This window comes from Apteryx mantelli, chromosome 4 (assembly GCF_036417845.1).
Source record: "Apteryx mantelli isolate bAptMan1 chromosome 4, bAptMan1.hap1, whole genome shotgun sequence".
NCBI classification, from domain to species: Eukaryota; Metazoa; Chordata; class Aves; order Apterygiformes; family Apterygidae; genus Apteryx; species Apteryx mantelli.
In genome coordinates, this window is record NC_089981.1 from 89,395,898 (window position 1) to 89,408,845 (window position 12,948).

The 12,948-nt window shown below is 46.7% G+C and overlaps 1 protein-coding gene across 1 annotated transcript in view; it reads right to left on the minus strand.

Moving 5' to 3' along the window:
* Positions 1–12,948, minus strand: part of TOGARAM1 (TOG array regulator of axonemal microtubules 1) — a 43,606-nt gene that overhangs the window by 29,409 nt on the left and 1,249 nt on the right. Inside the window, exons 2-4 of the mRNA XM_067295716.1 lie at positions 11,514–12,764; positions 1,348–1,504; positions 36–170 (exon numbers count right to left, since the gene is read on the minus strand). Coding sequence (XP_067151817.1) covers positions 36–170; positions 1,348–1,504; positions 11,514–12,764 — 1,543 coding nt within the window. The remainder of the gene's footprint in view (positions 1–35; positions 171–1,347; positions 1,505–11,513; positions 12,765–12,948) is intronic.

Genomic DNA, 12,948 nt, shown 5'->3' on the forward strand with positions numbered 1-12,948 from the left:
TGCACCCATTTATAATACAGCTACAATCCATGTACCTTTGTCCTGCTGACAGTTATTTAATCCTAAAAATTGCAAATCCGAATCCACACTACCACTCCTCCCATGTATCTGTGTGTATCCAAGTTGTCCGCATTTCCCTGAAATATGCGGCTGATGAGAGCCCATAGCACCTTTCAAAAGGAAAACAAATAACTAGATAAATACTTAACGTATGGTAGTTAACTCAAAATATACCATAACAGTTAATAGTGAATTAAGACTCTTTTTCTAACTTGCCGTGTAAAATCTAAGTAGTTTGAAAGTTTTTAATGCTTCATTCAAGAGTTTCTAAGCAACCCCAGCACACTGTTCATAGGCACAAGCTAGTAAAACGGCTGCTCGTTCGTCCAGGGCCTCGTTCCAACTCCCAGAGTTGAAGGGGGCCAAAAGAAAAAAAACAGAACAATCACTTCTTTCAGTATATGACCATAAAGGGAAGACAACACCTCAAAACCCCAAAACACGGCAAGTTTCTTTAGCATGACGTCACTCCGAGCACAACAGCAAGGAACCTTTGCGTCCCACACGTCAGCGCTCCCCAAACACGGCACAGTGTGTAACACGCTGCCAAGCACGGAGAATAAATCAAGTCTGGTCTTGCCCGGCTTCTCACATGCCTTTTTGCTATTAAGATACAAATCACTGAGTCTACATTGGTAGCATAAATTAAATATAGCACTAAACCTCCAGCCTCTTACAGAACTGGTTTTGAAAAACACAAACCTTTTTACCCTTTAAAGCAGTCTTCAAAGCTCGCTCTTCAGAGAGCTTTCTACCCTAACAGATTATATGAAGCAAAAAAGAGAAAATATACAAACTGAGAACAGGTATGCACTTACCGGCTCTCCTGAAGAGCCTACAACACACAAATGTCACCTTCCCTACAGCTGTTTATATAACCACATTATTTCCTTTTGGTCATGCCTTAAATGGCCAAATTACATTAAACGCTGTGAAAACACAGCGCTGTCTGCAAAGTGCTGATTTACAACCTCTCTTGGATCTATCTAAACCAATGAATATCTGTGTGCGTAAAGCAGGACTGGAAAACCATGCTTTGTGTTTTCGGATGATATACGCTTCTCCAAGGGCACGAACGAAGCATCCCAGTTCACTTCAGCTGGAGACAGTCCTGTGCTGATTCCTCAATTACTTGTAGTAAATGAAAATAAATATTAAAACTAATAATCAACAAATGAGAAATCATGTCCATTAAGCTACAAATTTATGTTCAAGTTCTTCTAAATCTACTTCCTAAACAACAGATACCACCTCCTTAATCAAACGCTCCTCCGTGTTAATACTTACCAGCACAAACAGAAGAATGCTCCAAGCTAAAATCTATACTATTCTGAAATAAATTCCTTGATGGTCTTTTTCTACTAAAAAATAACTCGTCACTGACTGGCATTCCTTGAGAGGGCCTTAACTTTGGAGACTGAAGGAAGTCACTGGGTGGAGAGAACTGTAAGAAAAGAGAAAATAAAGAAATACGTATGCATGCGAACACAAAGTTCAACCCTTTTCTTTACAAACACCCAAATTACGCAAGCAACCTTGTCGTCTAGACCCCACCACTGCCCATAACTGTCTCCGTTTACACTAAAATGACACAAATCACTGTCAAGACTGATGGAGAAACAGAACTTTCTTTCCTATCACTTAGAAAACGGAAAGCAGCAGAACAGGTGTGGACACGAACCCCCCCCCCGCAGGAGCAGATCCGGTCCATGGCACCCAAACCCCAGCTCTACCCTTGCTGCGTGAAGGGCGCGAGAAGCCAGCCGAGATTCCAGCAGAAGACGCCGAGCGTGGTTGCAGCAGCCTGCCCCGCTGCGGTCCCCTCCACGACACCGCCGTGGCCACCGCAAGGGGCTGCAAAACCCTCGGGAGAGGCCGGGGTCTCGGCTCCCGGACCGGACTGCACAAGAGCAGGCGCTGAGCTGTGCAGCTTGCAGAGCTCGAAGGTCTTCGCTTCCCAACACCATGCGGTTTAAGATCCAATTTCATCATGACAAAATGACTCGGTGGCAAGAGGAGCAGAGAGGAAATGAACCCTTCTGGCCTGTACGAACTCTTACATCCACTGTATGTATCAGAACCAACATTACAACCAGCGGGTCAGGTGGAAGGATCAAGACCTCCTTTCCCAAACGTGCAGGTTAGGCTTTACTAAAAGAACAAACATAGAGCCAAAAGTCAAGCTACAGGCGGATACTCAATAACAACGAAATAAAAAGAGTGAGAAATAACTACCTAAACTCAAAACACTACTCAAAGTTTTAAAAACTGTGTTTCTAATTCTACTTTCCATCATTAAACTGTTTCACCTAACATTTTATTAGAAGATTGGCAAGACAAGGTATGAAGCCTTCCACTGCCCTGAAACCAAGCGCAAGCTGTTGCAGCACGGCCAAGAGAACAGCCCCAAAAGTCACATCTCTCACCAAAAAAGTAAGCATTTTTTTAAACTTCATAATTTAGCATTGAGCCCAATAGTTCATCAATACTAATTACTAAGGCTTCCTTTGTTAAGGAGGCGCAGTTCATTTTTAAATGCAAAACATTTTGATGAACATTTTCTTTTCACAGCTATCCAATACTTTAAGGAGTTTAAGTGTTATAAAACCTTTTAGTTGGATTCCAGTTCCCATTCAAATATGTGTTAACACTACTCACATTCCAAAAAGAAAAAAATAACCTGACTTCTACCATTCACCATATTTAAAAATTAAAAAATAATATTTGAATAAGTACATTAAGCTACATTTAAATAGCCAACAGCTGCTTAAACAACGGTTGTGAAAAAGCATGTTGCAGATTTAGTCTAAAAGCTGTATTTGGTAAAATTAGTAGCTTGTAATGAGAATACACTATAGTTAAAGGAAAATTCTGAAAAAATATAAATACTTAGCAAAATAAAGACCATGCTTCAAATAAAGGTTTCTTGCTTTCTGATATGAATATTAAAATCAGCAATTTAAGCCATGTCAAGGCTAAAATAATCAACTCCGTTCTCCCCTGTCATGGGGAAGGCTCCACACAGAGGTCAAAATGCAAGTCCAAACAGAACTGGAAATATTTGTTCGATATTTGAAAGACCTACATTATGTTAAGGCTAAAAGCCACCGCACCGGCAGCCTTGGTGGGGAGGAACGGCCCGGCGGCACATGCCGCCCCGGCACAGTCGCAAGCCACTTCTGCACTCTGCCAAACGCTCAGGGCACCGGTAGGAATCTCACGGTAGTTTAACACATTACAACGTCTTGCAAGTTAAATGACACGGTAGAATAAAGAGCAGCTAAATTCTCTGATTTACTGGTGTGGAACAAATGGGGTTTCACCAAAGCATCCCAAAATAAACCATGCCCAGAATTTAAACCTTCAAGTGGCACAGTCATGAAATAAGTAGCATGCCTATGAACATACTGTGTTTTTAAATCATTACTGTATTTACTTGGTCACAAATATCCTAGAAAGAGCATCCTTTTTTATCGTTACAGAATACATACAAAAACCTTTAAGAGTCTCCACAAAACCCTCCAGAGCCCTTCCAATTAAAGATGATCCACAACATACGTTAACAAGGTACCGCTACAAGCCAGTTGTTGTTAAATCTCCATTCCCGAACAATGAAACTCCGCTTGAAATAACAAAGTTCAGGATTCAAAGTTTTAAGTAACGTATTTTTAATTTTACACTAATAATGACCTCTCCCTTGAAAATGAAAATAATAACTCATACCTGGTCCCTGTCAGCAATAAATAAAGAAGCAAAGCAGTAATATGACTATTTTAATTTAGTGCTTTAAAAAACACCCCTGGTTCACCCAGGGAGAGCTGCTTATCTCGGTACTGACCACCAAGGTGCGCATCCCCAGGGACGCACAGCCTCTTGAACTGAAACAGCCTGGTTGTTCTTGGGAGGTTTCTGTGGTTAACCAGCAAAAATGTTGTCTTTACTTACAAAAACGCATGTTCCAACGTATTGTCACATGCTCTAAATTCACCAAATACGATTAAAGGGTCATCCATATAACAGCCCCAAATCTCTCACCTGAAGGATCCAAAGGAATCCCACTGAAAAGCTCAAAAGCTTCAAACTAAAATAACAGCATCTACATCCCAGGAGCAAAGTGCTAATGTAGGACTGGACTTTTCCAGCAGGTTTCAGAGACTATTAGATTCTCCCTTAAACTGTTAGTGGACGACTGCTTAGTTTCAAGCTTTGGACAGTGAGGGCAACCTTAAGAAGCCTGGACACCAAAGGGATCTGTCTGGATCCCGTTTCTAGTGAAAACCACCGAGGGAGGCCAGCAGGTAAGAAATGCCTCCGTCGGATAAGGGCAGGAAATCTCGACACTAGGAAGAACCAGAGAGGGTTTGGACGGCTGAACATGCATTAAGAGCAATGGCTTAAATCCCAACAGTAGTAATGATACGCTCTCTTTTCATCTTCAGGGTTCCCTGAAGGACACCAGTAAAGAAGGTGCAGCAGTTAAGTGGTTTGTTGGAGGTTATTATAACTCAGGATAAAAGAGGAGATGAGAAGTCCGGATTCCTGGTTCTGTGATCAGGCTGTCGGAGCACATCATGTTCAATCTGCACATATCTCAGTCTGGAAAGAAATGCATTCCTTAATGCAAAGTAAGCGAAAAGCGCTTAACTCTTATTTTTCCATACAGACAAAACAACGTATGCAGAAAGAGCCAGTTAGACACCAGTAACATGATTGTACGGCTTTGCTCAGTTGTTCAAATTGCAGCTATAGGAATAAAAACTGTCTGCTTTCTTGTACGCAAATTATAATTACAGACGTTAAAAATTTGCTGAACGCAGGCACACAGGGTGGTGGCAAATAAGAAAAGCAAACCTAAAGTTGCCAGATTTTTCACTGAAAATAGATGGCAGATCCCGGCAAACAGAATTCTCCAAGGATTCAATTTCATTTCATTCCCACTCGTAGCAGTGGTGCTAGGAACCATCTGAATCCATACACCAAAAGAAGCATTAACTTGGTTACCAGAACGCAGCCCTTGCGCCGGACCCCTCGCTGACCGAGGTCACACGTCACTGGCGAGCTGCACTGGGCGAGCTGGAAGGTCCATCTTAGCAAATGTCCTTTCCCCAACAGTGACCAAGCATAGCACAAACATACAACGGCATTTCCCCAAATACTCTCTTAGCCTCCACAAAATCGTGGCTCATCTCCCAGAGACTTCCACTTCCACGTACAACGAAAGAACAGGTTCTATCACACAGATGGGTCGACCTCCACTGTCCTTTAATCCTTGTTATCCTCTGTGGAAAACAAGACTCTCTGTTTCATAAAACTAATTTCACAGACCATTTCAAACACTCGCTTTGGTCTTGACAAAACCCAGCTATTAAGCTGTCCAGTTAATTTTTAGATTAGCAGGTAAAAGAACTCCACACGCATCACCAAATAATGAAGTTACGTGAAAGTACGTGTAGCTCACCTACGCCTTATGACTCTCAACTACTGACACTGGATAAAACCTCAGTAAAATGCTCAAATGCTGTGCTTTTCCCCTGAGGGCACGGCTTTCCGCAGTGGGGACGGCGGTCCACAACGTCTATGTTTTACAGGGGAAGAAGCCGTGAGCTAACTTTTATCCTGCAAGAATTACTGCCCATGCTACGTACCCGATGCAGCACACGCAGTTTTCAGTGTAAATGCAGAAACACTTCTCTACCAAAAGACTGATCAGGAACTCAAAGCGTAGTATTAGCTTATTCAGCAGCAATTGTTTTGCTTCTTCATGCTTCCAGGAGTTTAATAATATTTACAGAACAAGTAGCATTTAGATGTTTTTAAAACCGCTTCTGTACCCCAAGCTTCAGACAGTGTTTTTATTCTGATAGTTTACCTAAATTGGAATTATAAGAGATTACAGTTAAAAGGGAGCAGAGCGGGTGGGGACTGCTAACAAAGTAAGATGCTGTGATGTTCCTAAAGTGACTTGTGCGACCTCTCAAGAACGGCATGACAAGCTGGGAAACTATTTGAGAATGTGACACGTTTGGATGCAGCAGGTTAACTTCAATTACTCAAAATGAGCACCTAAAAGACTAGTAAGATCGTATCAAGTCCTAAATAAAATAATATAAATATTTATTTCGGGATAGGATCTGGTTCCATTCAGATTGGAATTGTTTACATCTTCCAAGGCTTAAACCAAGGAATCAGAGCAGGCCTGATACATCAGCGGCTCCGGGAAGAGAACATTAACTTCAGCAAATTCAGACAACTTTATACATTTAATTTACAGATAGCAAACTGAATGTGACAAGCGCGGCTCTGCCAGCTCGGGGCGAGAAAAGAACTGGACTTTACTGAACTACAAGCGAAGGAAAAATCTACGGGGTTATGCACTTTATTAAATCTCTTTCTGCAAATATTTAATCTCTCTGGCAAACAGCGTTCCACAGATGCCGTTAAAAGGTTCCTACCAGTATATGCTCCAGAACATAATTTTGCAGGTGTTCAGACCGATTGATGCAATATCCTTAATTCAGGTAGGGACCAGGAAAGCTGTAGCCTACAGATGCAAAGCAAGTGGTGAGAACCACCAGTGAGGGCCAGGAAGCCAGGCCGATTAGAAGCCGCTTTCGAAGCGGCTAGAGTTAAAGGGCAGAGTTTGTCCTGCAGCTTTGACAGATGTGCGCAGCCGTCAAGGAGGAGACCTGCAAGAGGCATGGCGAATTATGCTTAATTTGGCGAACTCGAGTTTTGCTTTCAGAAAGAAAACTGGAAAGCTGAGGTGCTATGAACAGCTATAGCTCTTGCTTCTTGGATATAAAGCTCTGAAGCGTGAAATCGTCCCATTTAACCAACCGTCAAAATAAACAAGAGGCGCAGATTAAGCAAACACTGGTGTAAGTGTTTTCTGTCACAACCTCTAAGGGCTGTGCGCTACCCGATCCGCGAGCGCCCGTCCCGGAGGGGCACCCGCGCGCGGCACAGCGTGTCCGAGCTGCGCCGCCGGTGCCGGCCCCGCTGGGCGCAGAGCCCCGGGCCAGCAGCGTCGCGGGGGCGAGAGCATCCGTCCTGCCGCGCTCGCGACCTCTCCGGGCCTCTGGTGGCGTTCGCCGCTCCGCTTGCGTTTCCTCCTGCGAGGAGGACTCAGCTCCGAGCTCAGGGCAAAGGCATTCCCAGGAATTTGCGGCGGTCACGGTTCGAGCGTCTGCGACCAGACCGTCTCACTGATAGGTCTGCAAGTCTGCACTGACAGGTGCTTTATCTACATTACATTTTTAGTACATATTAACTTATGCACGTCTAACCCCACATCTTATCAGATCAGCAAAGTCTAGACATGGCCTTGGACAATCACTGTATCACATGCCCCTAAAAATACTAGTAAAAAATACTTTTAAACATTAAGCTAGTTTCATGCATCCTTTCAGCCACAAAATGACTCCAGAAGTTAATTTTTAAACAAATTCATCTCAAAGGAATGTCTGAATTAATAATTACTTTTTTACAGTTACATGAACAGGTCAGCTACCCAAATTTTCTGCATGACATGCCTTATTAAAAGCAGCCAGTTATAAAAGGCATACTGGGAGCTGCCTTTCCCCCCCCTCCCCTTTGGTTGCCTAATGCCCCAAGATAAATAGCTTTATTTCCACAGCATACAGCCATCTCTCTCAGTTAACAAGGAATGTCTTCAGGTACAGGAAACACTGTCCAAGCTTAGGCCCCACATAAGCAAATATAGCGTCTTGAGGGAAAACACAGTTCGCCCACTTGCATCCTAGACACGCTCCACAGGACAGGAGTCACCTCTGCAACAGAACAAGTACTGCCGAGAACTGGACAAATGTCCGACTCGGAACCAGGGACGGTGCCCAGCCCTGCAGGGCTTTACAGCCCGCTCAGGCAGATGCAGCCGTAGGATCGGACGAATGAGCAGGAGGTGAAGACAGGGTAACAAAGTTGTCAACCTACAGTAACCAGATAAACGCTTCAACACTTAAACCGATCTCGTTGCTTAAACCTCCATTATCATAAACGGGGATATAGCCAATATGACTCCATTAAGTCTTGGGAGCAAGTCGTCCTATCCTGAATTAGGTACTTGACCGAATAGCCCTCTATACTCCACTGCTTGCCCTGCCTAGGTCTCCACTGACAACGAGACTGCTCAGGCAATTTTGGTGTAGATAACTAAAATGACTCCCACTCCATTTTTCCCCCTAGGTGCACAACGACGAGCAGCAGCATTTGCCTTGCTTTCCAACAGAAAGTCTTCCTTTCTTCCCGACATCTCTTTTTTAAACCAGGCTGCTCCTTTACCTCACACAGGGTGCAAAGCCGTGGTAGCTACATTAAGCCACGCTTTCGCCGGAGCAACGTTACAGCCAAACCTTGGCTTTAAGGACGCGGAGGTACAAAGGAATTGCCGGAGCCTGAAAAACCGAGCGCCACCCCAGCAGCACACAGGCGTAGCCAGCACCAGCTAAACTGCTGCTGCTGGAGAGCGCGATGGCTACTGCGGACGTCTGTGCAGACTGAACGGGTACGGGACTGAACCCAGAGACAAAGCTACTCCTCGAGCCCGGCGGAGCTTACGTTTGATTCAGTACGCCTTGGAAGAGCTTGGCAGGCAGGCAGCTGTTAACCCAAAATGATTTTTAAAACGACAGCTCCCACCAGCCAGTTTTTTGAAGGACGGTTCTAAAATCTTATGTCTGCCAGCAACATGCTGCTCTCAACTGTCCACTGGTACAGAAATAATTTGCTCTTTCATGTGCATTGAATCAGACTTTTCCAACCCATTGAAAGCAAAACATTCGCTGCTGTATTGTATCAGATGTCAGGCCACTTTCCGTAACTCCGGGAATAAGACTTCTGACAGTCTTTACAGCAGATGAACCGCACCACTGAAGCAGGTCGGTAATACGGGCATGATTTTGGTACTGTGTTCATTTATATCTAAGTCAAAAATGGCAACTTCCAAACGCTACAAAACATGATGCCAAATGTTATTCTTGTCAGTAGTTACCTGCAAGGAAGCACAAAGCTACGTGGAGAGAAGTTATACTTCAGTATGAAAAGACTTCTGGTTTAGGGGAGGTTTCTGGTCATTCGGATGTCTGTCAGGTAAGCGTGCAAAAGCAGCATCAACATTTTTTCTTTTGGTAGAGTGCAGCTGATGATGTCTTCAAATTCTGACACCTCCAAGTTATCAATCTGCTTTCTACCAACTTAAATATGCAAGAAAACAACATAACGTGGAAGTGAGAGGCAAAGAGAACAAAGTCAGAAAGTAGAGGGGAAAGACGGGAACAGACAGCATTTCCGGGAGGCACAGGATGCCTTAGAAAAACAGGCATTAGAAAGAAAAAAAATAGTTCTTATTTAAAAAGGAATAAATATAGTATGTGATAAACAGTATTTTCTCCCTGTAAAAGCATTTTCACTGCAGTGAAAAGCAAAGTCAGACTGGTTAACTTCAGCTCGAACCCCTGAATAGCAGGAAAGGAAAATAAATTCAGGAAAATAACCTACACTCACATTCACATATAGTTTATGTTCAAAATGTTTTTACCAAATAAAGGCTGAAATTGATTCTGTTCTAATTCTGCAGAAACAGATGCAAATACAAGTTCTACATCTATTCATAAGTAGAAACAAAGTGAAACATTCAGCATAATATACAAGGATGGAAGAAAAAAAAATCATCGCAAAAGGAAAGCGTTAATTTAAGTATTTGCATGATGTTATACAACCGGAAAGGTCTTCCAAGGAGAGGAGAAGAAAAGCTCTCCCCCCACACAGACAGCTTTGGGGACTGAGGGGAAGAGACAAGCCAGGCGGTCAGGAGAGGACAGGGGCCAGTCTGAAGGTCCTTCCATTTTTTCCTGGTGGGCGTTAGGTAAAACAGGTCACTAGAGCCTGCTGCAGTAGCTCCCCGTCTGCACACCCTCGAGAGGAACGCTAGAGACTAACCACCCCCCACGCACTCTCAGCACTGGTAGTTATGGCTGGTTTTCATCCAAATTTTATGAGACGGGGTTTAGACCCATGAAGTTTACACTACACAAATACACCAAAAAGCTTTTATCATATCAGCGTTGAGGATGTTACTTACTAAACAGAGTAACTCATCATCACTGAATTGAAGCTATGAATATGAAGCTACTTCTTCAGGTCAAATTTAAGTTCATGCCCTTCCTAAACACACTTTACATATGCAACAAAACAGAAGCTATAAACCGATTGCTTCCTCTGCCTCCGTCCAGCAGGAGACTTTGCGCACTCCTCAGTCTACGGGAACAAACGTAACTGCGTGTGCAGAAAAGGTTAAAAAGACGAGAGCCATTTCCACCGCAGCTGTGAGGCCGAGGGGGGACTCTCCCTGCAGCAACCTTCCACCGTTCCCATTCCCTTATTAAGGGACTTTATTAAAACCTAGTCCTCGCTAAACAAGAACGCACAGCACCGTTGATGAACCCAGCCAGCTTGGGAGCAAGTTACTGAGTGACTAAGAACTAAATTCCAAATGCATAAATAATTGCAGTGAGCAAATTATTCTAAACAGATTCTGATTTTCTAACAAGAGCCACTTGCTGAAATTCATTTACTAGAGAACAAGTTATGCTAAATTAAACAACCTGTCCAGTTAAAAAAAACACACCCACGCACCCCAGAGGGTCTTAAACGCATGGATATCCAAAGCAGATGTCATGGAACAGAGCCACGGCCAAGACTGAAAGGACCTGAATAATTTTTCAAAAGTCTCTTCTGGTCATGGATGCTGATATGGTCAGTAAGTGGCAAAAGCTAAACTCGGGTCAATCAGAACTACTCTCTCACCCTGTCTTACATTTTTCCTAGTCAAATCAGATTGAGGAACATGAGCCACATGCACATTTGTTAATTCACAGATTTTATTACAGGTCAGTACGCTGCCAAAAAGCACTAGCTTCAGACACGCTCCAGAGCTCTGCGTTCAGTGCCTGAAATGAGGCAATTTGCCATTTTTCCTTGAAACAGTGTCTGTATCTAGGAAAGTCAAAATTTTTGCTTAATTCTTTGCTGCCTATCAGGTACTCTCCAACACAAATATATAAGTAATGTATAAATAATGTATGAATACATAAGCTCTGAAATAGTTCCCCCCCAGGTTTCTGCTAGCCACTGTCAGAAATAGGTCACTACGGTTAGACACAAGAAGTGCCTGTGGAGCCCACCTAATTTCAAGAATACTGTTTTCGTAAGCGATAAGTTTTCTGGTTTCTACTAGTGTTAAATCTGTCATAAGGAGTTCTTGAATCAGATTTCCCAGATCAATGTATTTGTGGAGATCCATGCGTGTAAAATATTAGCAGTATTAGCCACACCTCGAAATACCTGCCTTTCATCAAGCCTTAGCCAACACCTTCCACACCTTCCCCCGGAACAGCCTTCGGAAGAACAAAGCCCGGGGATCCAGAAGTACCTACCTGCTCCGCGCCCTTTGCGAGAGGCACCTTGTTTCCTGAACCACCTTCCCCGTCTCCAGCACTCTCATTCTCCCAGGGCAGTTTGTTTTTCCCTTTACCCGCACTTAAAACTCTTCTTGGGCACACTCCCGGGTCAGCGCAGGCGCTGTGAGAGCCGGAGTCCTGCACAGCCTCCCTCGCGTGATACCCGCAGTAACTGTGCGCGCTCTGGGACCTGTTGCCGGCCAAGAGCCAGTCCGTGTCCGCTCCGCGGGGTAAGCACGAGCCCCGGCTGTGCCCAGAGGAAGGCAAGGGCACGGCATACTCCACAAAGCCCTGGTCCGTGAGCTTGGGCAAGGTCTTCCTGGCCAGCCTGGCCTGCACGGCGTGCATCACCCCGTCCCCGTCATCCTGGAGCTCCACGGCATCTACAGCCTTGAAGAGAAGGCTGGTTTTGCCCGGGCCCATGCAAGACGCCAACAGGGCAAAAGCCTCCAGGGCAGCATGTCGCACCCGGCGCTTGCTGTCAACCAGCGCCGGGGCCAGGTCGAAAGCCAGCTTGGACAAGTCCAAGTCCTCGCCGGGGTAGGTGAGCAGGGCCACCATGCAGATGTTCACCACCTCCTCGCGGACCCTGGAGTTCTTGTGCTGGAGGTGCTGCCGCTGCAGCAGCAGGCTCAGCACGCGCCGGGGCCCCGCCGCCTCCATGAGCCGCAGCAAGAGGCGGCCGTACTCCTGCCGGATCGCCAGCTTGTTGTCGCCCAGCACTTTAGCCGCAGCCGACACCAGCGGCGCCACGAAGGCCTCGACGCGGCGGCCCAGGCGCAGGGCCAGCAGGTGGGTCACCTCCAGGGCGCCCAGCACCACCTTGAAGTTGGAGTCATCCAGCAGCGTGTAGAGGAAGCTGACGAGCCCCAGCAGCGCGGGAGCCGGCGTGGAGGCCACGGCGGCCGCGCTGGCGCCGCCGAGCGCCGCCTTCAGCTCCTGCACGGCCTGCGCGCGGCCGCGGTAGTCCTCCTGGTCCAGCAGGCGGGCGCGCAGCTCCGGCGGCACCAGCCCCAGCTCCAGGCCGGGGCGGCGGGGCGCGGCGGGCGGCGGCGTCGCGGCCTCGGGACCCCGGCGGCAGCGGCGGCGCGGCCCGCCCGGTGGCCGCCACAGGCGCGACGGCGCCCGCTCGGCGCCGGGGCCCTCGCCGGGCTGCTGCGGGGAGCCGACGGCAGCCTCCTCTTCCTCCTCCTCCTCCTCTTCTTCCTCCTCCTCCTCCGTCTCCGCCTCGGCGGGGCCGCGCAGGGCGGCGGCAGCGGCGGCCCGGGGGCGGCCGGGCCCGCGGCGCCGCCCGCGCAGGGCCTGCCCGCGCGGCCCCCGCGCCGCCTCGCCCCCGCGGCGCGGCAGCGGCCTCCGCGGCCCCCCGCGCTCAGCGGCCGCCGCCGCCGCCGCCGCCTCCTCCATGGCGGGG